Source organism: Nicotiana sylvestris, chromosome 11 (assembly GCF_000393655.2).
Source record: "Nicotiana sylvestris chromosome 11, ASM39365v2, whole genome shotgun sequence".
NCBI classification, from domain to species: domain Eukaryota; kingdom Viridiplantae; phylum Streptophyta; class Magnoliopsida; order Solanales; family Solanaceae; genus Nicotiana; species Nicotiana sylvestris.
In genome coordinates this window covers 156,827,574-156,853,544 of record NC_091067.1, presented here as the reverse complement: position 1 = coordinate 156,853,544, position 25,971 = coordinate 156,827,574, and the positions used below count along the sequence as shown (strand labels likewise).

At 37.4% G+C, this 25,971-nt stretch overlaps 4 protein-coding genes across 13 annotated transcripts; 2 read left to right on the top strand and 2 right to left on the bottom strand.

Annotated features, from left to right (window-relative positions):
• The first annotated feature begins 59 nt into the window (after positions 1 to 59).
• LOC138882369 (protein NLP6-like) lies at positions 60 to 4,690 on the top strand. Of its 2 annotated transcripts, XM_070163050.1 has the most exons (4): positions 60 to 361; positions 1,179 to 1,279; positions 1,707 to 2,730; positions 3,881 to 4,690. In XM_070163050.1, the coding sequence occupies exons 3-4, from the start codon at positions 1,953 to 1,955 to the stop codon at positions 4,501 to 4,503; spliced, it is 1,401 nt and encodes a 466-aa protein (XP_070019151.1). In that variant the 5' UTR covers positions 60 to 361; positions 1,179 to 1,279; positions 1,707 to 1,952; the 3' UTR covers positions 4,504 to 4,690. The 2 variants fall into 2 exon arrangements, with proteins under 2 accessions (XP_070019151.1, XP_070019152.1); XM_070163051.1 differs by lacking the exon at positions 1,179 to 1,279.
• A 1,398-nt stretch (positions 4,691 to 6,088) lies between these two features.
• On the bottom strand, positions 6,089 to 12,514 carry LOC104219008 (protein NLP7-like). 3 transcript variants are annotated; one of them, XM_070162735.1, is made up of 6 exons: positions 12,196 to 12,514; positions 10,067 to 10,569; positions 9,713 to 9,760; positions 8,682 to 9,585; positions 8,295 to 8,593; positions 6,089 to 6,707 (listed from the first exon to the last, which is right to left on the bottom strand). In XM_070162735.1, the coding sequence occupies exons 1-6, from the start codon at positions 12,353 to 12,355 to the stop codon at positions 6,468 to 6,470; spliced, it is 2,154 nt and encodes a 717-aa protein (XP_070018836.1). In that variant the 5' UTR covers positions 12,356 to 12,514; the 3' UTR covers positions 6,089 to 6,467. The 3 variants fall into 3 exon arrangements, with proteins under 3 accessions (XP_070018836.1, XP_070018837.1, XP_070018838.1); XM_070162736.1 differs by having other exon boundaries at positions 8,682 to 9,582; XM_070162737.1 differs by lacking the exon at positions 12,196 to 12,514 and having other exon boundaries at positions 10,067 to 10,323; positions 10,439 to 10,528.
• A 246-nt stretch (positions 12,515 to 12,760) lies between these two features.
• LOC104233289 (protein NLP6-like) lies at positions 12,761 to 18,422 on the top strand. Of its 3 annotated transcripts, none has more exons than XM_070162882.1 (5): positions 12,761 to 13,041; positions 14,396 to 14,896; positions 15,110 to 15,157; positions 15,296 to 16,310; positions 17,466 to 18,422. In XM_070162882.1, the coding sequence occupies exons 2-5, from the start codon at positions 14,888 to 14,890 to the stop codon at positions 18,086 to 18,088; spliced, it is 1,695 nt and encodes a 564-aa protein (XP_070018983.1). In that variant the 5' UTR covers positions 12,761 to 13,041; positions 14,396 to 14,887; the 3' UTR covers positions 18,089 to 18,422. The 3 variants fall into 3 exon arrangements, with proteins under 3 accessions (XP_070018983.1, XP_070018984.1, XP_070018985.1); XM_070162883.1 differs by having other exon boundaries at positions 12,761 to 13,968; XM_070162884.1 differs by having other exon boundaries at positions 12,762 to 15,157; positions 15,292 to 16,310.
• Positions 18,423 to 19,665: 1,243 nt separating this feature from the next.
• Positions 19,666 to 25,761, bottom strand: LOC104238270 (protein NLP7-like). Of its 5 annotated transcripts, none has more exons than XM_070162560.1 (7): positions 25,550 to 25,761; positions 25,193 to 25,357; positions 23,638 to 24,140; positions 23,280 to 23,327; positions 22,249 to 23,152; positions 21,862 to 22,160; positions 19,666 to 20,273 (listed from the first exon to the last, which is right to left on the bottom strand). In XM_070162560.1, the coding sequence occupies exons 2-7, from the start codon at positions 25,350 to 25,352 to the stop codon at positions 20,034 to 20,036; spliced, it is 2,154 nt and encodes a 717-aa protein (XP_070018661.1). In that variant the 5' UTR covers positions 25,353 to 25,357; positions 25,550 to 25,761; the 3' UTR covers positions 19,666 to 20,033. The 5 variants fall into 5 exon arrangements, with proteins under 5 accessions (XP_070018661.1, XP_070018660.1, XP_070018657.1 ...); XM_070162559.1 differs by lacking the exon at positions 25,550 to 25,761 and adding an exon at positions 25,425 to 25,543; XM_070162556.1 differs by lacking the exon at positions 25,550 to 25,761 and adding an exon at positions 25,440 to 25,543.
• Positions 25,762 to 25,971: the final 210 nt, after the last annotated feature.

Below are 25,971 nucleotides of genomic sequence, written 5' to 3'. Positions count from 1 at the left end.
GTTAGTGGAATGTGGGCCCAAATGGCCATTTATGTAAAACAAACCTTTTGGTTCTTTTCACCTAAACTCTTTCTTTCAACATTTCTTACATTAATGTAAACAACCTTTTGTTCTATTTGGCCTAAAACAACTGTTTCAACCCTCCTTTATCTCAAAATTTTCAACTTTGCCACAAAATATAGAGAGTCAATGTGACATTTGGAAAGAGAGACCGGTTTGGCTTGCAACCAACAACCTCAAAAAGAAAGAAAAGAAAGTAATTTGGTTTCAAGAATGGAGAGTGTGTTCAGTGAACCCAATGGTATATGGGTTTTTTGGAGTGAACGTGATGATGCAGAGCAGCTTCTGAATCACTTCTCCCGTAAGAACTTACTATATTTGATTTCTCATAAATTGTAGGGAAGAAGAATTTTTGGTTTTTGGTGGGCTTGAAATTATTTTGATCTTTATACATGGGATGAAATTCAGCTAAGTATTTTCTGAGATACACTGCCAATTGCAGCTAAGTATATAAAAGTAAACGTACCAGGAAATTAAGGGGAGTCAATACATAATATATATATATACATATAATTTATTTTTTTACCTACCTACATAGTATATTTTTCCGCGACCCTTCCTACAAGGTGGCTCCGCCACTGGTCACATGTTCGAGCCGAGGAAACAGACTCTTATAAAAATTCAGGTTAAGATTGCATATAATAGACCCTTGTGGTCCAGCCCTTCCCGGACCATGCGCATAGCTGGAGCTTAGTGCACCGGGCTGTTATTTTTTGTACCTATTTTGACAATCATTTCCTTAAGAATTGTTGGACTTCCTATTTGCCCATGAATGAGGAGAGAATTTTTGCTTTGGTGGTTTAAAGTTATGTTGTTCTATCATAAGCAAAAATATTAGGTGATTTCTTCGTATTTGTCCAAGCCTTGGTGGACACTGTTATCAAGTACCTCATATGTTGGTGGGAGGTAACACTTATCAAGTACCACAATTATCAAATATAAAAAAAAATGTTGATCTTTATAGATGGGATGGGAATCAGCTAAGAATTTTCTAAAATGCATTGCATGTTTCACTCTCATTGCTTCAAAATTAGGTTCTTTTTGTTTCTTCTTTGGGAAATTCTAGCAATTTGTTTCCATTTTGACAATCATTGTTGCAATTCCGTTACATACTTTAGGTACAAGATATTCACCATCATGGTTGCCATTGAATCTTGTGCTTGCCACACCTTAGAAGAAGAACTTCTCATTCACTTGAAAATTTATCCTGGATATAAAGGTCTGAACTTTCAATCCTCAACCTATTCTTTTGACTTGCTCTGAGATTATCATTAGTAGTACTGCTTCGCGGATTTGAATTCAAGGAAATTCCTTAAATTAGATATAGGTAACTTAATTGCTTTGGCCAATCAATAAAATTGTTGCTACAAGCCTTTTACAAAACCTGGGAGTAATATTCTTTGTACTACCTAAATGTAGCTTTAGGCTACAAGTAAAGAAGGGCAGTTTGGTGCACTAAGCTCCCGCTATGCGCGGGGTCCGGGGAACGGCCGGACCACAAGGGTCTATTGTACGCAACCTTACCCTGCATTTATGCAAGAGGCTGTTTCCACGGCTCGAACCCGTGATCTCCTGGTTACATGGCAGTAACTTTACTGGTTAGGCTACAAGTACTAATACAATATTTGTGCATGCCACAACTGCAGATGTTGTTACTAAATGCATGGCAATCAAGGAAAGAGTTAAGATTGCACTCCAACGTGTAGAGAAATTATCCTGCAATTATCTTATTCAGTTCTGGGCTAGTATTGTAATTTATGGCCAGACTTTCCTAACAACTTCAGATCAGCCTTTTGGTCTTACCAGACTAGATGGTGGACTATGTTCGTACAGGCACAAGTGCTTGAGCCGGGCAATTCCTGTTGAGCTGAAGAACGGTACCCAATGTGAAAATGACCTTGGTCCCCCCGGACGTGTGTTCAAATATAGGTGTAACACAGTTGAGCATTATGGAATACCCCTTGGTAACTTGTGCTCGCGAAGCTGGTTTAACTGGTTGTTTTGCAATCTGTTTAAGTGCTCCAGGCAATGATGACAATGTTTACATACTAGAGTTCTTCTTGCCCCCAAATGAGCTTCTGCATAGGAATCTACAAGACTTCCTGAAGTTGGTTTTGCACACGGTGAAACAACAGTTGCACTGCTTTAAGGTTGCAGTTGGACATGATTTTGGAAAGAAGTTACCTGTTGAAGGCATCAAGATTTCTTCTGACGATGAACTTGATTCTTTTAATATCTGTCAAACTACTAAGGAACTGCATAATGTTGAGCCATTGCCAAATGGAGGAAAGTTGATGTTGCTTGACACACCAAATCAGCAGTCTCTTTCTTCCGAAACAAATCAGCAACTGAGTTTGGATATTAATGAGATAAATGCTAAAAGGGATAGCATAGCTGTAAGTGAAGAACAGTGCAATTCCGCTGGATCTTCAACTAGCGCTAAAACCTCTCAAAACAAAGAAAGAAAACTGCAGCTGGAATTATCAACACGACTGGCAAAGCAGGGAGCAAATGCTGTGAACAAAAGAAAAAATGGTAAACGGACATTAACCTCTGAGTCAGAGATTCAGAAAGAAAGAGAGAGGATAGAACGCGATCATAACATCAACCTCAAAAAAATTGAAGACCGCTCGTCAATGACTGAAGATGCCGCTGCTGATGATTTGGGAGGTATCATAAACTCTTTCCAAAACTCTTCTGCTTGTATCTTTCTTCTTTCTTTAAGATTAGTACACATGAAGCAAATGATCCATATAAATGATACTAACTACTTGGACTAAGGTTTAGTTATTGCTATTATATTTATATAAGATCCAGTGTATCACAACCCAAACTCTAAGCGTGAGTCAGCTTGCCCGCCCACAATATATCCACATCCATTAATCTGTCTCATAACGCTAGTATGGACCAAGGATTAACATAAGCAAATTAAAACATAACAATTGAGGATCCAACACTTAATGTAGTCCCAAATCCGTAATAGATTCCATGAAGCATATTCTAGAGATTACAACTGTCTAGCTTAGTTCTTGCTGAGGACAAAAAAGGAAAGCATATCTAAGCATAGAACAATGAGTGGGGCTCACCAATGAAACACTCCGTCTCTACTTCAGTACCTATACAACTCATTACAATGTCAAGTTCACAACATGTTCCAAATCACTATTAAGATATGCTCGAGGGGTCCGAGTATTACACCATGTTTGCGAAGAGTCCTTTTAATCTAATTAGAAGCTCCTATGTCATTTTAAGGTAAAGTGTAAGATCTAAAGAAATTCTAGATTAGAATATCCCAAATTTGTCTTAAAAGGTAAATTGTTTACCAGTGATTGGAATGAAATGAACCCAAATTGAGCTAGCGTTCGGACATAGACTTGGTTGAAACTAGGAAAAAAAAAACTTTTGAAGATGAGATGAAAAATGGTTTTTGGAAGTTGAAATTATGTTTGGTGATGCATTTTACTTGAAAAGAAGTTGAAGTTTTGTGAGTAGAAAACTAGTTCAAACCACGTTTTGAAACTTGAAAAATTCTTCTCCAAAAACCGCCCAAAAACTGGTCACTTTTTATAACCAAACAATGTTTTCAATTTTTTTTTTTTTTTTTTTGCAAAAAACTTAAGGCCAAAGCGGGAGCTGAGTGAATGGATACGGAGGATTCATCTTGCGGTCTCTAACTAGCTAGTATTGAGACGTAGTTGATTGATTGAATGATTGATATGATTTCTTTATCTTCTCCTTTCCTTTAGTCCAAATCATATGTGTATATTGTAGTTTAAGATTCAGTGAAGACATTTTTGTACCTGGGATTATTCTGATGCAGTTGGCAAATCAACGGTGATGCGTATATGTAGATTATACGGTATAACTAGATGGCCGCCCAAGAATAAGGAGAAGAAAAGAAAATGCTCCCCCTCTCGTAAAATGAAATTCATCCTCCCTGCTGAGGAAGACGTCAATGCTAGTACAAAATTCCAGCAATCTTCTGATTCGCCTAACAAGGTAGACACAATTAATGGAGCTAAAGTTGGAGCACATGTTACAGAAATCCGAGATGGTACAGCTGTGATTACAAAGGTGAAATATGGAGATGGGATGCTAAAATTGAAGCTAACTCTTTCTTCTAAGATGAAGGATTTAGAAGAGGAAGTGGCAAAGAGGGTCGAGTCATCGATTGAAAGTTTTGATTTCACGTATGTAGATAAAGAGGGTGATACGATATTGATAAAATGTGATGAGGATTTGACGGAATGTTTTCTGCATTTTAGATCTTCAAAGAGGAATTTTTATCAGTTTTCTGCTCTTGTGGTTTCAAGGAATCGAAGTGAATGTATTCCAATATACTTCTATCAGATTCATGTTTGTGGTCGCAAGGAATCGGTCGTAGCCATGATCAACTCTTCTATCCACAAGGTCAATAGTAGCATGATCAATTCCTATATCTAGTTCTACTTTCTGAGGGAAATCCTTCATATCTCAATATAGTTAACTACTCTATAAGATGGCAGTATTTTTCAATATGTTTGATTTTGTTACTTACAGTACCAATTAGCAGCAAATTACCCAAGAAACAGAACTGCATGGTTGTACATCCCCTAATGCCACTAGAGCTCTTACCATAAGAGCCTTATTATTTGCAACATCCAGAACTATACTGACCAGTGACAAAAGGTGATGGCACATTAAATTTTGTTAAGTTACAATGGAGGTTGCAATTAGCCCACAGGCTTTCCGTCTTGTCCATGTCAATCCAGAATGGAAGTATTTGCACCCGCATCTGAATTGCTAAGTGTATCTCATCAGTGAATTGAGTAGCTTTGAACTCATTTTTCAAGAAATATGTTTCATATGTATAAAAGACATGGAAAACATTTTATAAAGTAGTGAAAATTAGTGAGAGTTGGATTGAAAACAAAGTTTTCTTAATCCAAAATTGTTAACATCCACAAGTAAAAACACCAATGGAAGTTCTCTTACAAACTCCAATAAATGGCAACCAAACAATATCTGGTAGCCTAAATGACTCAAGCAAGCGTAGTGCCGTGAGGAAGGGAGAAGGAAGGAAGAGTTCAGTTTTTTTAAAAAAAAAGTGGTAGTCCGATCCACTAAGCTACTGCTATGCGCGGGATCCGGGGAAGGACCGGACCACGGGGTTTGTTGTACACAGCTTTACTCTGCATATTTTTTGCAAGGGAAGGAAGGAAGAGTTCAGTGAAGTGAAGAAAAATCTTGTACTTCTAATTCAACAAATGATGAGATTTAGGATGAAGTACGTCTGATGCTTTTTTAGGTGATACTGATACTTGGGCTGATGTCCAAGAGCAGCTTGGTTTTTTTTAAAGACCTGCACATAAATTTACTTGGTAAAAAATAATATTATAATTGCCAAAAAAATCAACAAATTATCTGTTACTCAATCATTCCTGATAGAAAAGCTGTAAAGAACTCCAAAGCTGCACCAATAGAATTCTCATTACTTGGTAAAATAGTATCTCCTATTGGAGAAAAGACTAATGTTTAAACGTCTGCATAATTTGCCACTACACACATAGCACAGAGACATCTATAAAAAGCAAACTTCACTTGAGCATAGTTTTAGCAGGTATTATTTGCAAGTTTTACATCAGATTGTATGTTGAAAGAGTGGGGAAGAAAGTCAGTTCCCCCCCCCCCCCCAAAAAAAAAATAAAAAAAAAATACTGTACATTTGTTTCTCCAGCATGGTATTCAAGCATGGAGGCCAAAATAAACAAGAGGAAAGAACAGAAACTAGAAAGGAAAACATATCAATCATGGTGGAGCAGTTTCCATGAAAGAAAGGGTACAAACATCAATGCACTAAATACAAAGTATGTTCAAGATTTAAACTGTCCGATCTATATATAGTGCAAAGTCAATGTATCAGCGCGTACATGGCACAAGATTGGGGCATCGGCTCAATTCTGAAACCCACAGAACAACAGCAACAGCCCAGCGAAATCCCACAAGTGGGGTCTGAAACCCATAGAATGCAGATAAATAAAAAGGCAAAAAGGAAAACTAATATATATACAATGTGTCAACTCAGCACATAACAACTGCATGTCATAATAGCTCATAACTATATGTTTAGACATTTACAATATGATTAACAATGGTCCACATCATCTCTTGGAGGGCAGTTAGAGATGTGCTATAAGATGTACAGTATGGATAAGGAGGGAAAAAAGAGGAAAAATAGAGAAAGACCTTGATAGCAAACAAGAATGGGCAGGCATCCTAGTCAAGCAACATAGTTACTATAATGACCTATGTTGCTCGAGCTCTCCGAAAACGTTGATGGGTGTGTGTCGGATCCTCCAAAAGCAGTGCTTTTTTGGAGGATCCGACACAGGTGTGACAGCTGTTTTGAAGAGTTTGTGCAACATAGATCATGACCACAAGGGCTCCCACAGTTTTTGTGGTTCTTCCATGTCCATAGTCATCTGCATGCACACCACTTCAGCTTGAGCAACTGCCAGTTGCATTTGGAGAAGGCTAACTTGGTTCTGCAAAGATGCTATAGCTCCAACACAACCATAAACTGGATCCCTCACTCTAGCATTATCCTCATACACCATTGAACTCACGGCATCGCCCCGTTGATGCTCTGGTAACTTCTGCAAAAATTCCTGCAAATACAATGAAATCCGAACCTAAAACTGTAGAAACCTTAAAATTTCTGTCGTTTGTGTGTGAACTCACCTACAACAACAACAACAAACCCAATATAATCCCACAAAGTAGGGTAGGGGGGCTGTACGCAGACCTTATCCCTACCTTGTAAAGGTAGAGAGGCAGTTTGTGATAAACAACCACAAATGATCAGCACACTTCTCTAGAAATTACTCTGGAACAAATTTTTGAATAAATGTGTATGCCTACGCTTATGCACCACACCATGAAAAAGACAGATGATATGATGTTCTTCCCAAAGAATTTGAATTTTGGAACAATTCTCTTTACACTTCTTCTAACTTCCATTCTCTAGTAAGAATCCCAAAGAATTATTTGCGAAAATGGTCTTGCCTTTTCCATTTTTTAAAATAATAAAAATGTAATTTTAATTATAAGGCACCAAGAAAGTTGTAACATACAAGTTACAGATGTATGACAACTAGTAACTAAGCATCACAAAAATATTATTTATGCAAAGTGTAGTGCTCTACTTCTTATTACACCAAATGTACAGATTACATAAAAACTCTTAAGGTTAACGAGAAAATGTTAAATGCCTTCCAAAAATTATGCCATTCCTCTTTCTCCAAATTATCTAAACATTGGAGCCGTCTCAGCAAACAATTTCTCCTGCTCCATCATCATTGTCCTCCAACAAGTAGATGCCTCCCCGACTGTTCTTATGAGTAATAATGCCTTGTTAAAAAATGTGTATGTTACAGACTTTAACTCTAATAAAAAGCTACACTGAAAAGGTGATTAGTATCCCCTCTATGTTTTTTGACATGTAGCACCAACTTCTTATGTTTCTATACTGAGCTATTGTTGCATTTCAAGTTGTCAGAAGAGACATTTAGGGAAATTTATTTTTTAAAGTAGTATCCTAACACCATAAATCTAGCCAAAATCTTATTCGATTACTAGTTTCAAAGACCCCATGAACTTTGAGAAGTTCACTCTTTCTTTTACACTACCTTTTTGTACACCCGTCCCACATGGTAATTTGACATCTTTAGAAAACCAGCCATATTGACTGCATCTGAACTTTGTGCGAATCGCTTACATCAATAAAATCTCTTCTTTGTATCTGAATCTCGATAACCATTTCTATTGTGGAAATGTCTTATAAAAATGACTAGTCCTTGAATATTTAGCTTGATACCTTCTCCCACCGGGCAAAGTGGCATCTCCTTTCCCATTTTTCCATCCCACGACAAGTCTCTCATTAACTTTCAAACTTACCCACTGAAAATGAAACTGTAATTTTATAGCATGATTCTCCCCCTTTTTGACAAGTATTGTCATCCATCCCCCCAGTCTTCTCTCAAATCTATAAACCACCGGTTGCCAAAGTTCAGCATAGTTGAACTTTCACCTAGGATATAAATATCTCCAAATCTATGGCTGACCTAGAGTAATCAAATCAAATCAAATCAAATTTGAATCAAATCAATACAAATCATGTGCATCAATCAACAATTTTGAGTTTTGACTTAATGATACTGTTAGAAAGTCAGTGATTGTTTGGAAAGAGCTCAAACCTGGAGCTCCGCACGATCATAAAACTTAGACACCTTGGCTAACCTTTCTAGCTCATCACCACGAACCCCAGAGAGTAGAAACTTTGGACATTTTCTTGGAACGGTGCTTTCGTTCTGCACTCCCACAGCTTGTGTGGCGGGCTTTGCAGCATGAGTCAAGGAAGTTGTGGTTTCACCTCCACTGGATTCTTCACAATGTCTATCAGCAACCTTGGCAGATTGAAGCTGATAACTGGAGCAATTCATGTCGTTAATTTCAAGATGCTTTGTGCCAAGACTATTTGGAGCAGATTGGCTGGCTGCAAATGTACTAAGAATTTACTTAGAATAACATCAACATACAATCAGAGATGCAATAGATCTGTTAAAAGAATTTAGTTTTATTACCAAGAGTGGTTTCAGTGCCATTGACTTTTGCACCAACTGATTGCTGAAGCACTACTCTGTTAATTCTGTGGTGTCCTTCGGATATCTTCATCATGCTTTCTTCCTCAGAGCTATTGGAAACAACTCTATTAGTTAGCACCCTCACATTTGTTAGTTTTGTTGTAGTGTTAGCAGTTCTTGATGATGTTGTTAGATCAATACTTTCAGGACAAATATGTACTGTATTTCCACTTTTCAGTAATCTGTTTAATGGGTCAAACCACTCTATTTTTCCCGGACGTGCTACTGCTTCAATATCAGACAAAGGTTTCACACCATGGCATATCTCAAAAGAGTTGAGTCCATCATCTGAAGGAACAGGTATAATTTCAACAGATAATTTCTCTCCCAGTTTTTGTCCAGAAGCAAGCTTGAAACTTCGAAATTGTCGCTCCATCGACGCCAATAGCATATTCAATATGGTTTGTGGACTCCTGCAATCTGACTTGTTATCTTGGGGTAAAAAGAACTCCAATAGGTATACATAGTCCCCTGTGTAGGAACTTTGCAAACACATAGCAAACGAGCTATGTAATCCAACTCTGTGTGCCACATGTGCCAAGGGGTACTCAATCATGCTTAACTGTGTGATATCACTGCAGAAGCACGAACTACGGGTTAAAAAGGCCTTACTAACAACCCCCTGACTCTTCCCTAAGTGAAACATATCACAAGCAGCTCTGAACTCGTAGCCTGCTGATGTGCATATGCAGAACTGTTCCTTTGTAGTCATGAATCTTTTAATGCTGCTTCCGTCAAGGATAGGTAGCCATGTCTGAGCTAGAGGTAATTGATGTGTTCTGCATATGAAACTCAACTGCTCCTCAATCTCTTTTAGGGCGCGTTCTAGCCCTCTAAGGCCCTGCTAAAAACAGATAGTGGATACAGGTGCTTTAGTTTATTTCAGTTAAAGAGGGACACTTTAGTTTAGTCTAAGATATTCTTTTCCTGTTTTTTGGGAATTCAGGCATATAGCATTTTCATGAACATACCTTCTTGTCGGGGTGGCCATATATGTTTGATGATCTCAAGTCCACCTTCTGTTAAGAACAAGATGCCATGCTCAGAGAAATATATAGAGGTTATGAGAAACTAGTAGGCTACTAGGCATAGCTCCTATGAAGAAAAAACGTCTTTTAATCTATCTCTAGAAAATTGAAGTGGTAATTGTGACAACATGACCAAACTCTTCACTAAATTCATGTTTTTTTTTAATACTTTAGCTACCACACTAAAATCAAGCAAAGTTTCGAACAACCTTTCCTTTCTCTACAGTAAAACTAACGGAAACAAACTAGAAGGGAGAGAGAGAGAAATGGCAATAAAAGTAGAGAGGAAAGCCATACATTGAGCATCTCATACACCATTTGAACAAAATCTTGAGAGAAGCTTCCCTTCTTATCCCCTATGATCTCCAGTACTCCAGCGCGTTCATTACTAAGAGGCTCAAAAACCGGTACAGCCAAATAGTTCCCTAAACCAGCAATTAAAGCCGAGCCATGCTGAGGAAAATCAGCAACTGAATAGCGCGAAATATCCGGACTCATTTCAGGCAAACCATGTTTGAACACGCGTTCAGTAGGACCAAGTCGATACTCATTCTCTGAACAATCAGTTACAATAGGAATTCTAAATTTCAGACACTCTGACCTATAAAAACAAAGTCCTTCATGGAGTTTCGTAAGACCAAAAGGTAGGTCACAAGTTGTTAGAAAAACCTGATCTTTAGTAGTCACAGGTGCCCAAAATTGAACCAACCAGCATCCGAAGTTGTCAGAAATGTAGGCATTCTTGAGAGCAGATGCGATTTTCTCCTTAATGCTATCATGATAGATAGTAGTATCAGCAGCTGTAAAAAGGTTGTTCATGATATTAGACACTTGACTCGTTCAGAAAGATAGATATGTAGCAATCATATCATATTGAAAAACTGGTTAAGGTTCTCAATCGAAACTCCTTAGATGTTCAACATGAGAGGATCGAAATAATCAGGTGTCATTCAGAAGCTAATTAAGCAAATCTTGAACGACGATAAATCAGACAACAAAAGAGAAATATACCAAAAGAGACACAAACTTTTAACGTAGTTCGGTCAACTGACCTACGTCCACGGCGGAGATGAGCAATCCACTATATCAAAGAGAGTACAAAATATCAAGAGAACAACCTCACAAAGAGACAAATACAAGTGACAATGTAACACTTGTCCCAAAAAGTTCTCCCCTTAAACAAGACTCTCAAACCTCTTATGGCTACATGGTGGATGCTACTAAAGGAGAAGAAGGATCCTCAATTTATAAAAGTCCAAACCTTTTCCCCCGGGAAAAGGGACTAGCCAAATATGGGAGATTTAAAGTTTCTTTCTACAATAAGAAAAACCCAATTATGGTAAATATGTTGCCCTTTCCTTTGAGAGATATGAAAAGCAAATATGGTAAGAAAATCAGGACAAATACCTAACACAACAATGTAAAGCGGAAGCGGTTGCATAAGCTCAAAGACATCATGGTCCCCTTTCTCAATCCAAATCATTTAAAACTTAAAAGTCATTCATATTATCTGAGTAACCAAATATTATCATTATCAAATCCTGGGGAATATAAATTAGTAAGAGATAATAGATGAAACAAATAAGCAGCTCCACCAATTTTGCACTAGTTATACACATAAAAGAACCAAAAGTAGAACTTTAACATGATTGCATAGATTATAGGAGTAATAAACACAAGCTCAAGTTAACAATTAAGAATACTCATGGAGTGCTCTGAAAACAACATGAATGAGAGTCGCAAGTTTGTTACTACCTTCTGCTTCAGAGAATTTTCGCACGTAAAAACATGAATACCTTATAATTATATGTAAAATGTTAAAAAACCAACAACATGAATGAGAGTTATAGTATTTAAAAATAAATGTTTAAAATTTTGTAGTATCACTGCTCTAATTCTTAGACCACTAAGACTTTTCTAGTTTCTACCCTAATGATTTAAACTAAGTGAACTTTGATTAACCTCAAAAGTTTAACCTTTCACCATCTGACATGAATGAATTAAGATAGTCCAATTTTGTCCCGAAATCCTATAAGCCAAAAAAGTGAATGAGTGTCACTACTTCTATGCATTGACCAAACACAAGAATCTAGCAAGGGCAGCCCGGTACACTAAACTCCCGCTATGCGTGGGGTTCGGGTAAGGGCCGAACCACAAGGGTCTATCATACGCAGCCTTACCTTTTATTTCTACAAGAGGTTGTTTCCACGGCTCGAACCCGTGACCGTCTGGTCACATAACAACAACTTTACCAGTTACGCCAAGGCTCCGATCTAGCAAGGGGTAAAAACTAAAAGAAAGGACAAAAAGACAGAACCCTATAAGGCTTCATTCTCCAAACAAGTGAGTTGAGTATCATATAATCTGGAGATTATATATAGTGTAAATACCAATCCAATTGGACATAAAGGGGAAAAGGCACTTACTGCTGGGGAAGACAGAAGGAAACTCGTTGTTGTGTTGGCTCCAAAATACCCAGAGGTCATTCTTAGTGTTAGGCTCAGTGTATTGCAGGGGACATGGCATGTAACTCAATGCTTCGGATACACTACCACATATTCTGAATGCTTCATTTCTTCCTGCCATTTTCACTGTAGCCCAACTATTTAACACTAAGCTTTAATTTGAGATGAAATTCAAAATCAAATAGATGATTAACACCAACACAAGGATGGAGCAATTGTGCAAAACAAAAGAATGAAAGAAGGAAGGAGCAGAGGATATTCCATGTCTTTGCACGGAAAATGAGACTATATACATGTTATCAAAATAATGTTTAAAAAAAATAAAAACATAAAAATGTATATATATGTATATTATGTATAAAAATTATGTGAATTTTTTACTGTTATCGGATAATTTTGTCTAATTATTAACAAATTAAATTAAATTAAACAAAGAACAAAAATGAGTTAGTGGAATGTGGGCCCAAATGGCCATTTATGTAAAACAAACCTTTTGGTTCTTTTCACCTAAACTCTTTCTTTCAACATTTCTTACATTAATGTAAACAACCTTTTGTTCTATTTGGCCTAAAACAACTGTTTCAACCCTCCTTTATCTCAAAATTTTCAACTTTGCCACAAAATATAGAGAGTCAATGTGACATTTGGAAAGAGAGACCGGTTTGGCTTGCAACCAACAACCTCAAAAAGAAAGAAAAGAAAGTAATTTGGTTTCAAGAATGGAGAGTGTGTTCAGTGAACCCAATGGTATATGGGTTTTTTGGAGTGAACGTGATGATGCAGAGCAGCTTCTGAATCACTTCTCCCGTAAGAACTTACTATATTTGATTTCTCATAAATTGTAGGGAAGAAGAATTTTTGGTTTTTGGTGGGCTTGAAATTATTTTGATCTTTATACATGGGATGAAATTCAGCTAAGTATTTTCTGAGATACACTGCCAATTGCAGCTAAGTATATAAAAGTAAACGTACCAGGAAATTAAGGGGAGTCAATACATAATATATATATATACATATAATTTATTTTTTTACCTACCTACATAGTATATTTTTCCGCGACCCTTCCTACAAGGTGGCTCCGCCACTGGTCACATGTTCGAGCCGAGGAAACAGACTCTTATAAAAATTCAGGTTAAGATTGCATATAATAGACCCTTGTGGTCCAGCCCTTCCCGGACCATGCGCATAGCTGGAGCTTAGTGCACCGGGCTGTTATTTTTTGTACCTATTTTGACAATCATTTCCTTAAGAATTGTTGGACTTCCTATTTGCCCATGAATGAGGAGAGAATTTTTGCTTTGGTGGTTTAAAGTTTTGTTGTTCTATCAGAAGCAAAAATATTAGGTGATTTCTTCGTATTTGTCCAAGCCTTGGTGGACACTGTTATCAAGTACCTCATATGCTGGTGGGAGGTAACAGATACCCGTGTAATCGGACACCACAATTATCAAATATAAAAAAAAATGTTGATCTTTATAGATGGGATGGGAATCAGCTAAGAATTTTCTAAAATGCATTGCAAGTTTCACTCTCATTGCTTCAAAATTAGGTTCTTTTTGTTTCTTCTTTGGGAAATTCTAGCAATTTGTTTCCATTTTGACAATCATTGTTGCAATTCAGTTACATACTTTAGGTACAAGATATTCACCATCATGGTTGCCATTGAATTTTGTGCTTGCCACACCTTAGAAGAAGAACTTCTCATTCACTTGAAAATTTATCCTGGATATAAAGGTCTGAACTTTCAATCCTCAACCTATTCTTTTGACTTGCTCTGAGATTATCATTAGTAGTACTGCTTCGCGGATTTGAATTCAAGGAAATTCCTTAAATTAGATATAGGTAACTTAATTGCTTTGGCCAATCAGTAAAATTGTTGCTACAAGCCTTTTACAAAACCTGGGAGTAATATTCTTTGTACTACCTAAATGTAGCTTTAGGCTACAAGTAAAGAAGGGCAGTTTGGTGCACTAAGCTCCCGCTATGCGCGGGGTCCGGGGAAGGGCCGGACCACAAGGGTCTATTGTACGCAGCCTTACCCTGCATTTATGCAAGAGGCTGTTTCCACGGCTCGAACCCGTGATCTCCTGGTTACATGACAGTAACTTTACCGGTTAGGCTACAAGTACTAATACAATATTTGTGCATGCCACAACTGCAGATGTTGTTACTAAACGCATGACAATCAAGGAAAGAGTTAAGATTGCACTCCAACGTGTAGAGAAATTATCCTGCAATTATCTTATTCAGTTCTGGGCTAGTATTGTAATTTATGGCCAGACTTTCCTAACAACTTCAGATCAGCCTTTTGGTCTTACCAGACTAGATGGTGGACTATGTTCGTACAGGCAGAAGTGCTTGAGCCGGGCAATTCCTGTTGAGCTGAAGAACGGTACCCAATGTGAAAATGACCTTGGTCCCCCCGGACATGTGTTCAAACATAGGCTGCCTGAACTATGTACAGACGTGAAGAATTACTGCAAACAAGAATTCCCTTTACGGGCTGATGCTGTAGCCTGGGGCATACAATGGTGTTATGATGTCCCTGTCTTTGATCCATCTTGAGACACCTTTGTTGGGGTCCTTGAGTTGGTCACCAGTCACCTAACAAACGAATGGATATTTTCGAAACTCTGTCTTGCCCATTTTTAAGATGCTCCAGGTTTTTACACATACCTTCAACTTTTTCCAACCTTAAATGTTGAACCTCTAGCTCATCTTGTTTGGCATCCATGGTCCCTTTTAGTGCACTGTTTTCCTTTCATCGTTTCAGAAGAACAAAAAGAAGAGGTGACAAGAAAAGAGGAAATTAAAACTGTACACTGTATTATTCAACCGCTGTTTATTCTTTTCCACTTTTGACTTCATTTTTTAGGTGGTGGACTTGAAATCTCCGGATTCATATTGTCCGCTTAATTTGAAAGTAAGTTGTCCAGTAGATCAAGCTCTTTTCCAGTAATGTCTCCCTTCGGACCATATTTAATTCCTTTGGCTCTATTTGTTTAAGCTTCAGTGATATCTCCATCTTGAATTCATATTGACAAAGACAGTCTCAAGGCAGGTTTTGGATGACCGGGAATGTGCTCTTGGTGGAATATACAAGGCAATCGAAATGGTATGTCAAAAACATCAATATCTCTTTGCTCAGATTTGGGTCAGTGTTGCTGATTCATGGTGCACAGGAAAAGCTATCACTGTTAGACAACGACACATTGCAATCAGTGATAACCAAAACTTAAGTTTATTCAAATATGCGAGTGGTATTCAATACATATTAGAAGGCTACAGTGTTGTAGGTAGGGCTTTCTCATCAAAATCTTCGTGCTTTTGCCGAGATGTAACACAGTTGAGCATAATGGAATACCCCTTGGTAACTTGTGCTCGCGAAGCTGGTTTAACTGGTTGTTTTGCAATCTGTTTAAGTGCTCCAGGCAATGATGACAATGTTTACATACTAGAGTTCTTCTTGCCCCCAAATGAGCTTCTGCATAGGAATCTACAAGACTTCCTGAAGTTGGTTTTGGACACGGTGAAACAACAGTTGCACTTCTTTAAGGTTGCAGTTGGACATGATTTTGAAAAGAAGTTACCTGTTGAAGGCATCAAGATTTCTTCTGACGATGAACTTGATTCTTTTAATATCTGTCAAACTACTAAGGAACTGCATAATGTTGAGCCATTGCCAAATGGAGGAAAGTTGATGTTGCTTGACACACCAAATCAGCAGTCTCTTTCTTCCGAAACAAATCAGCAACTGAGTTTGGATATTAATGAGATAAATGCTGAAAGGGATAGCATAGCTGTAAGTGAAGAACAGTGCAATTCCGCTGGATCTTCAACTAGCGCTAAAACCTCTCAAAACAAAGAAAGAAAACTGCAGCTGGAATTATCAACACGACAGGCAAAGCAGGGAGCAAATGCTGTGAACAAAAGAAAAAACGGTAAACGGACATTAACCTCTGAGTCGGAGATTCAGAAAGAAAGAGAGAGGATAGAACGCGATCATAACATCAACCTCAAAAAAATTGAAGACCGCTCGTCAATGACTGAAGATGCCGCTGCTGATGATTTGGGAGGTATCATAAACTCTTTCCAAAACTCTTCTACTTGTATCTTTCTTCTTTCTTTAAGATTAGTACACATGAAGCAAATGATCCATATAAATGATACTAACTACTTGGACTAAGGTTTAGTTATTGTTATTATATTTATATAAGATCCAGTGTATCACAACCCAAACTCTAAGCGTGAGTCAGCTTGCCCGCCCACAGTATATCCACATCCATTAATCTGTCTCGTAACGCTAGTATGGACCAAGGATTAACATAAGCAAATTAAAACATAACAATTGAGGATCCAACACTTAATGTAGTCCCAAATCCGTAATAGATTCCATGAAGCATATTCTAGAGAGTCATTACAACTGTCTAGCTTAGTTCTTGCTGAGGACAAAAAAGGAAAGCATATCTAAGCATAGAACAATGAGTGGGGCTCACCAATGAAACACTCCGTCTCTACTTCAGTACCTATACAACTCATTACAATGTCAAGTTCACAACATGTTCCAAGTCACTATTAAGATATGCTCGAGGGGTCCGAGTATTACACCATGTTTGCGAAGAGTCCTTTTAATCTAATTAGAAGCTCCTATGTCATTTTAAGGTAAAGTGTAAGATCTAAAGAAATTCTAGATTAGAATATCCCAAATTTGTCTTAAAAGGTAAATTGTTTACCAGTGATTGGAATGAAATGAACCCAAATTGAGCTAGCGTTCGGACATAGACTTGGTTGAAACTAGGAAAAAAAAAACTTTTGAAGATGAGATGAAAAATAGTTTTTGGAAGTTGAAATTATGTTTGGTGATGCATTTTACTGGAAAAGAAGTTGAAGTTTTGTGAGTAGAAAACTAGTTCAAACCACGTTTTGAAACTTGAAAAATTCTTCTCCAAAAACCGCCCAAAAACTAGTCACTTTTTATAACCAAACAATGTTTTCAATTTTTTTTTTTTTTTTTTTTGCAAAAAACTTAAGGCCAAAGCGGGAGCTGAGTGAATGGATACGGAGGATTCATCTTGCGGTCTCTAACTAGCTAGTATTGAGACGTAGTTGATCGATTGAATGATTGATATGATTTCTTTATCTTCTCCTTTCCTTTAGTCCAAATCATATGTGTATATTGTAGTTTAAGATTCACTGAAGACATTTTTGTACCTGGGATTATTCTGATGCAGTTGGCAAATCAACGGTGAAGCGTATATGTAGATTATACGGTATAACTAGATGGCCGCCCAAGAATAAGGAGAAGAAAAGAAAATGCTCCCCCTCTCGTAAAATGAAATCCATCCTCCCTGCTGAGGAAGACGTCAATGCTAGTACAAAATTCCAGCAATCTTCTGATTCGCCTAACAAGGAAGACACAATTAATGGAGCTAAAGTTGGAGCACATGTTACAGAAATCCGAGATGGTACAGCTGTGATTACAAAGGTGAAATATGGAGATGGGATGCTAAAATTGAAGCTAACTCTTTCTTCTAAGATGAAGGATTTAGAAGAGGAAGTGGCAAAGAGGGTCGAGTCATCGATTGAAAGTTTTGATTTCACGTATGTAGATAAAGAGGGTGATACGATATTGATAAAATGTGATGAGGATTTGACGGAATGTTTTCTGCATTTTAGATCTTCAAAGAGGAATTTTTATCAGTTTTCTGCTCTTGTGGTTTCAAGGAATCGAAGTGAATGTATTCCAATATACTTCTATCAGATTCATGTTTGTGGTCGCAAGGAATCGGTCGTAGCCATGATCAACTCTTCTATCCACAAGGTCAATAGTAGCATGATCAATTCCTATATCTAGTTCTACTTTCTGAGGGAAATCCTTCATATCTCAATATAGTTAACTACTCTATAAGATTGCAGTATTTTTCAATATGTTTGATTTTGTTACTTACAGTACCAATTAGCAGCAAATTACCCAAGAAACATAACTGCATGGTTGTACATCCCCTAATGCCACTAGAGCTCTTACCATAAGAGCCTTATTATTTGCAACATCCAGAACTATACTGACCAGTGACAAAAGGTGATGGCACATTAAATTTTGTTAAGTTACAATGGAGGTTGCAATTAGCCCACAGGCTTTCCGTCTTGTCCATGTCAATCCAGAATGGAAGTATTTGCACCCGCATCTGAATTGCTAAGTGTATCTCATAAGTGAATTGAGTAGCTTTGAACTCATTTTTCAAGAAATATGTTTCATATGTATAAAAGACATGGAAAACATTTTATAAAGTACTGAAAATTAGTGAGAGTTGGATTGAAAACAAAGTTTTCTTAATCCAAAATTGTTAACATCCACAAGTAAAAACACCAATGGAAGTTCTCTTACAAACTCCAATAAATGGCAACCAAACAATATCTGGTAGCCTAAATGACTCAAGCAAGCGTAGTGCCGTGAGGAAGGGAGAAGGAAGGAAGAGTTCAGTTTTAAAAAAAAAAAAGTGGCAGTCCGATGCACTAAGCTACTGCTATGCGCGGGGTCCGAGGAAGGACCGGACCACGGGGTATGTTGTACACAGCTTTACTCTGCATATTTTTTGCAAGGGAAGGAAGGAAGAGTTCAGTGAAGTGAAGAAAAATCTTGTACTTCTAATTCAACAAATGATGAGATTTAGGATGAAGTACGTCTGATGTTTTTTTAGGTGATACTGATACTTGGGCTGATGTCCAAGAGCAGCTTGGTTTTTTTAAGTCCTGCACATAAATTTACTTGGTAAAAAATAATATTATAATTGCCAAAAAAATCAACAAAATAATCTGTTACTCAATCATTCCTGATAGAAAAGCTGTAAAGAACTCCAAAGCTGCACCAATAGAATTCTCATTACTTGGTAAAATAGTATCTCCTATTGGAGAAAAGACTAATGTTTAAACGTCTGCATAATTTGCCACTACACACATAGCACAGAGACATCTATAAAAAGCAAACTTCACTTGAGCATAGTTTTAGCAGGTATTATTTGCAAGTTTTACATCAGATTGTATGTTGAAAGAGTGGGGAAGAAAGTCAGTTTGATAAGTCTAACCCCCCCCCCCCCCCAAAAAAAAAAAAATACTGTACATTTGTTTCTCCAGCATGGTGTTCAAGCATGGAGGCCAAAATAAACAAGAGGAAAGAACAGAAAGTAGAAAGGAAAACATATCAATCATGGTGGAGCAGTTTCCATGAAAGAAAGGGTACAAACATCAATGCACTAAATACAAAGTTTGTTCAAGATTTAAACTGTCCGATCTATATATAGTGCAAAGTCAATGTGTCAGCGCGTACATGGCACAAGATTGGGGCATCGGCTCAATTCTGAAACCCACAGAACAACAGCAACAGCCCAGCGAAATCCCATAAGTGGGGTCTGAAACCCATAGAATGCAGATAAATAAAAAGGCAAAGAGGAAAACTAATATATATACAATGTGTCAACTCAGCACATAACAACTGCATGTCATAATAGCTCATAACTATATGTTTAGACATTTACAATATGATTAACAATGGTCCACATCATCTCTTGGAGGGCAGGTAGAGATGTGCTATAAGATGTACAGTATGGATAAGGAGGGAAAAATAGAGAAAGACCTTGATAGCAAACAAGAATGGGCAGGCATCCTAGTCAAGCAACATAGTTACTATAATGACCTATGTTGCTCGAGCTCTCCGAAAACGTTGATGGGTGTGTGTAGCAGTGCTTTTTTGGAGGATCCGACACAGGTGTGACAGCTGTTTTGAAGAGTTTGTGCAGCATAGATCATGACCACAAGGACTCCCACAGTTTTTGTGGTTCTTCCATGTCCATAGTCATCTGCATGCACACCACTTCAGCTTGAGCAACTGCCAGTTGCATTTGGAGAAGGCTAACTTGGTTCTGCAAAGATGCTATAGCTCCAACACAACCATAAACTGGATCCCTCACTCTAGCATTAGCCTCATACACCATTGAACTCACGGCATCGCCCCGTTGATGCTCTGGTAACTTCTGCAAAAATTCCTGCAAATACAATGAAATCCGAACCTAAAACTGTAGAAACCTTAAAATTTCTGTCGTTTGTGTGTGAACTCACCTACAACAACAACAACAAACCCAATATAATCCCACAAAGTAGGGTAGGGGGGCTGTACGCAGACCTTATCCCTACCTTGTAAAGGTAGAGAGGCTGTTTGTGATAAACAACCACAAATGATCAGCACACTTCTCTAGAAATTACTCTGGAACAAATTTTTGAATAAATGTGTATGCCTATGCTTATGCACCACACCATGAAAAAGACAGATGATATGATGTTCTTCCCAAAGAATTTGAATTTTGGAACAATTCTCTTTACACTTCTTCTAACTTCCATTCTCTGGTAAGAATCCCAAAGAATTATTTGCGAAAATGGTCTTGCCTTTTCCATTTTTTAAAATAATAAAAATGTAATTTTAATTATAAGGCACCAAGAAAGTTGTAACATACAAGTTACAGATGTATGACAACTAGTAACTAAGCATCACAAAAATATTATTTATGCAAAGTGTAGTGCTCTACTTCTTATTACACCAAATGTACAGATTACATAAAAACTCTTAAGGTTAACGAGAAAATGTTAAATGCCTTCCAAAAATTATGCCATTCCTCTTTCTCCAAATTATCTAAACATTGGAGCCGTCTCAGCAAACAATTTCTCCTGCTCCATCATCATTGTCCTCCAACAAGTAGATGCCTCCCCGACTGTTCTTATGAGTAATAATGCCTTGTTAAAAAATGTGTATGTTACAGACTTTAACTCTAAATAAAAAGCTACACTGAAAAGGTGATTAGTATCCCCTCTATGTTTTTTGACATGTAGCACCAACTTCTTATGTTTCTATACTGAGCTATTGTTGCATTTCAAGTTGTCAGAAGAGACATTTAGGGAAATTTATTTTTTAAAGTAGTATCCTAACACCATAAATCTAGCCAAAATCTTATTCGATTACTAGTTTCAAAGACCCCATGAACTTTGAGAAGTTCACTCTTTCTTTTACACTACCTTTTTGTACACCCGTCCCACATGGTAATTTGACATCTTTAGAAAACCAGCCATATTGACTGCATCTGAACTTTGTGCGAATCGCTTACATCAATAAAATCTCTTCTTTGTATCTGAATCTCGATAACCATTTCTATTGTGGAAATGTCTTATAAAAATGACTAGTCCTTGAATATTTAGCTTGATACCTTCTCCCACCGGGCAAAGTGGCATCTCCTTTCCCATTTTTCCATCCCACGACAAGTCTCTCATTAACTTTCAAACTTACCCACTGAAAATGAAACTGTAATTTTATAGCATGATTCTCCCCCTTTTTGACAAGTATTGTCATCCATCCCCCCAGTCTTCTCTCAAATCTATAAACCACCGGTTGCCAAAGTTCAGCATAGTTGAACTTTCACCTAGGATATAAATATCTCCAAATCTATGGCTGACCTAGAGTAATCAAATCAAATCAAATCAAATTTGAATCAAATCAATACAAATCATGTGCATCAATCAACAATTTTGAGTTTTGACTTAATGATACTGTTAGAAAGTCAGTGATTGTTTGGAAAGAGCTCAAACCTGGAGCTCCGCACGATCATAAAACTTAGACACCTTGGCTAACCTTTCTAGCTCATCACCACGAACCCCAGAGAGTAGAAACTTTGGACATTTTCTTGGAACGGTGCTTTCGTTCTGCACTCCCACAGCTTGTGTGGCGGGCTTTGCAGCATGAGTCAAGGAAGTTGTGGTTTCACCTCCACTGGATTCTTCACAATGTCTATCAGCAACATTGGCAGATTGAAGCTGATCACTGGAGCAATTCATGTCGTTAATTTCAAGATGCTTTGTGCCAAGACTATTTGGAGCAGATTGGCTGGCTGCAAATGTACTAAGAATTTACTTAGAATAACATCAACATACAATCAGAGATGCAATAGATCTGTTAAAAGAATTTAGTTTTATTACCAAGAGTGGTATCAGTGCCATTGACTTTTGCACCAACTGATTGCGGAAGCACTACTCTGTTAATTCTGTGGTGTCCTTCGGATATCTTCATCATGCTTTCTTCCTCAGAGCTATTGGAAACAACTCTATTAGTTAGCACCCTCACATTTGTTAGTTTTGTTGTAGTGTTAGCAGTTCTTGATGATGTTGTTAGATCAATATTTTCAGGACAAATATGTACTGTATTTCCACTTTTCAGTAATCTGTTTAATGGGTCAAACCACTCTATTTTTCCCGGACGTGCTACTGCTTCAATATCAGACAAAGGTTTCACACCATGGCATATCTCAAAAGAGTTGAGTCCATCATCTGAAGGAACAGGTATAATTTCGACAGATAATTTCTCTCCCAGTTTTTGTCCAGAAGCAAGCTTGAAACTTCGAAATTGTCGCTCCATCGAGGCCAATAGCATATTCAATATGGTTTGTGGACTCCTGCAATCTGACTTGTTATCTTGGGGTAAAAAGAACTCCAATAGGTATACATAGTCCCCTGTGTAGGAACTTTGCAAACACATAGCAAACGAGCTATGTAATCCAACTCTGTGTGCCACATGTGCCAAGGGGTACTCAATCATGCTTAACTGTGTGATATCACTGCAGAAGCACGAACTACGGGTTAAAAAGGCCTTACTAACAACCCCCTGACTCTTCCCTAAGTGAAACATATCACAAGCAGCTCTGAACTCGTAGCCTGCTGATGTGCATATGCAGAACTGTTCCTTTGTAGTCATGAATCTTTTAATGCTGCTTCCGTCAAGGATAGGTAGCCATGTCTGAGCTAGAGGTAATTGATGTGTTCTGCATATGAAACTCAACTGCTCCTCAATCTCTTTTAGGGCACGTTCTAGCCCTCTAAGGCCCTGCTAAAAACAGATAGTGGATACAGGAGCTTTAGTTTATTTCAGTTAAAGAGGGACACTTTAGTTTAGTCTAAGATATTCTTTTCCTGTTTTTTGGGAATTCAGGCATATAGCATCTTCATGAACATACCTTCTTGTCGGGGTGGCCATATATGTTTGATGATCTCAAGTCCACCTTCTGTTAAGAACAAGATGCCATGCTCAGAGAAATATATAGAGGTTATGAGAAACTAGTAGGCTACTAGGCATAGCTCCTATGAAGAAAAAACGTCTTTTAATCTATCTCTAGAAAATTGAAGTGGTAATTGTGACAACATGACCAAACTCTTCACTAAATTCATGTTTTTTTTTTTTTAATACTTTAGCTACCACACTAAAATCAAGCAAAGTTTCGAACAACCTTTCCTTTCTTTACAGTAAAACTAACGCAAACAAACTAGAAGAGAGAGAGAGAGAAATGGCAATAAAAGTAGAGAGGAAAGCCATACATTGAGCATCTCATACACCATTTGAACAAAATCTTGAGAGAAGCTTCCCTTCTTATCCCCTATGATCTCCAGTACTCCAGCGCGTTCATTACTAAGAGGCTCAAAAACCGGTACAGCCAAATAGTTCCCTAAACCAGCAATTAAAGCCGAGCCATGCTGAGGAAAATCAGCAACTGAATAGCGCGAAATATCCGGACTCATTTCAGGCAAACCATGTTTGAACACGCGTTCAGTAGGACCAAGTCGATACTCATTCTCAGAACAATCAGTTACAATAGGAATTCTAAATTTCAGACACTCTGACCTATAAAAACAAAGTCCTTCATGGAGTTTCGTAAGACCAAAAGGTAGGTCACAAGTTGTTAGAAAAACCTGATCTTTAGTAGTCACAGGTGCCCAAAATTGAACCAACCAGCATCCGAAGTTGTCAGAAATGTAGGCATTCTTGAGAGCAGATGCGATTTTCTCCTTAATAGTATCATGATAGATAGTAGTATCAGCAGCTGTAAAAAGGTTGTTCATGATATTAGTCACTTGACCCGTTCAGAAAGATAGATATGTTGCAATCATATCATATAGAGTCGCAAGTTTGTTACTACCTTCTGCTTCAGAGAATTTTCGCACGTAAAAACATGAATACCTTATAATTATATGTAAAATGTTAAAAAACCAACAACATGAGTGAGAGTTATAGTATTTAAAAATAAATGTTTAAAATTTTGTAGTATCACTGCTCTAATTCTTAGACCACTAAGACTTATTTAAAATTTAATAATGACATGAATCGATCGTCATAAATTGTGAACTTATACCAAGTCCTTGGCAGCAGTTAATGTTCCAACAAATCGATGAAGAAAAGTACCAAAAAAGTAGCTCCGAGCTAGAGCTTTGATTGATTATTAGTCTATTTTCTTATTTCTTATTCTGATAACATTAAAGTTTAAAACTTTTTGAGTTTTGAGAGAGTACCATAACATATACATGAACTACTAGTATTTACACTCGACATACTAAACCATGTGTCCCAAAAGGTTTGTCACTTTTCTAGTTTCTACCCTCGTGATTTAAACTAAGTGAACTTTGATTAACCTCAAAAAGTTTAACCTTTCACCATCTGACATGAATGAATTCAGATAGTCCAATTTTTTCCCGAAAATCAATAAGCAAAAAAAGTGAATTGAGTGTCACTACTTCTATGCATTGACCAAACACAAGAATCTAGCAAGGGCAGCCCAGCACACTAAACTCCCGCTATGCGCGGGGTTCGGCGAAAGGCCGGACCATAAGGGTCTATCGTATGCAGTCTTACCCTATGTTTCTACAAAAGGCTGTTTCCACGGCTCGAACCCGTAACCTCCTGGTCACATGGAAGCAACTTTAGTAGTTACGCCAAGGCTCCGATCTAGCAAGGGGTAAAAACTAAAAGAAAGGACAAAAAGAGAGAACCCTATAAGGCTTCATTCTCCAAACAAGTGAGTTGAGTATCATATAATCTGGAGATTATATATAGTGTAAATACCAATCCAATTGGACATAAAGGGGAAAAGGCACTTACTGCTGGGGAAGACAGAAGGAAACTCGTTGTTGTGTTGGCTCCAAAATACCCAGAGGTCATTCTTAGTGTTAGGCTCAGTGTATTGCAGGGGACATGGCATGTAACTCAATGCTTCGGATACACTACCACATATTCTGAATGCTTCATTTCTTCCTGCCATTTTCACTGTAGCCCAACTATTTAACACTAAGCTTTAATTTGAGATGAAATTCAAAATCAAATAGATGCTTACAGTAGATCCCCTTACTGTATTCAAAATCAAATAGATGATTAACACCAACATAAGGATGGAGCAATTGTGCAAAACAAAAGAATGAAAGAAGGAAGGAGCAGAGGATATTCTGTCTTTACACAAACCTTTTTGGTTCTTTTCACCTAAAATAACTCTTTCAGCACTTCTTACATTAATGTAAACATCTTTTGGTCTATTTGGCCTAAAAACAACTGTTTCAACACTCCTTATCTCAAAATTTCAACACTTGTTTAGCAATAAGTGGAGATAACTTTGCCACCAAATATGGAAAGTCAATGTGAACAATTGGAAAGAGATACCGGTTTGGCCTGCAACCAACAACAACACCAAATAAAGTTTTCAAATATAAATTATTCATGTGTGTATATAAATTATAATCCCTCCATTTTAATTCATGTGTGTATATAAATTATTATATAAAGTTTTCAAATAATCAAAAGTGACTATTCATACAGACTAAAAGTAAATTACGTTCACATAAATTAAAATAAAGTAAATGTATATATTTTTCTATGTTATATACAGA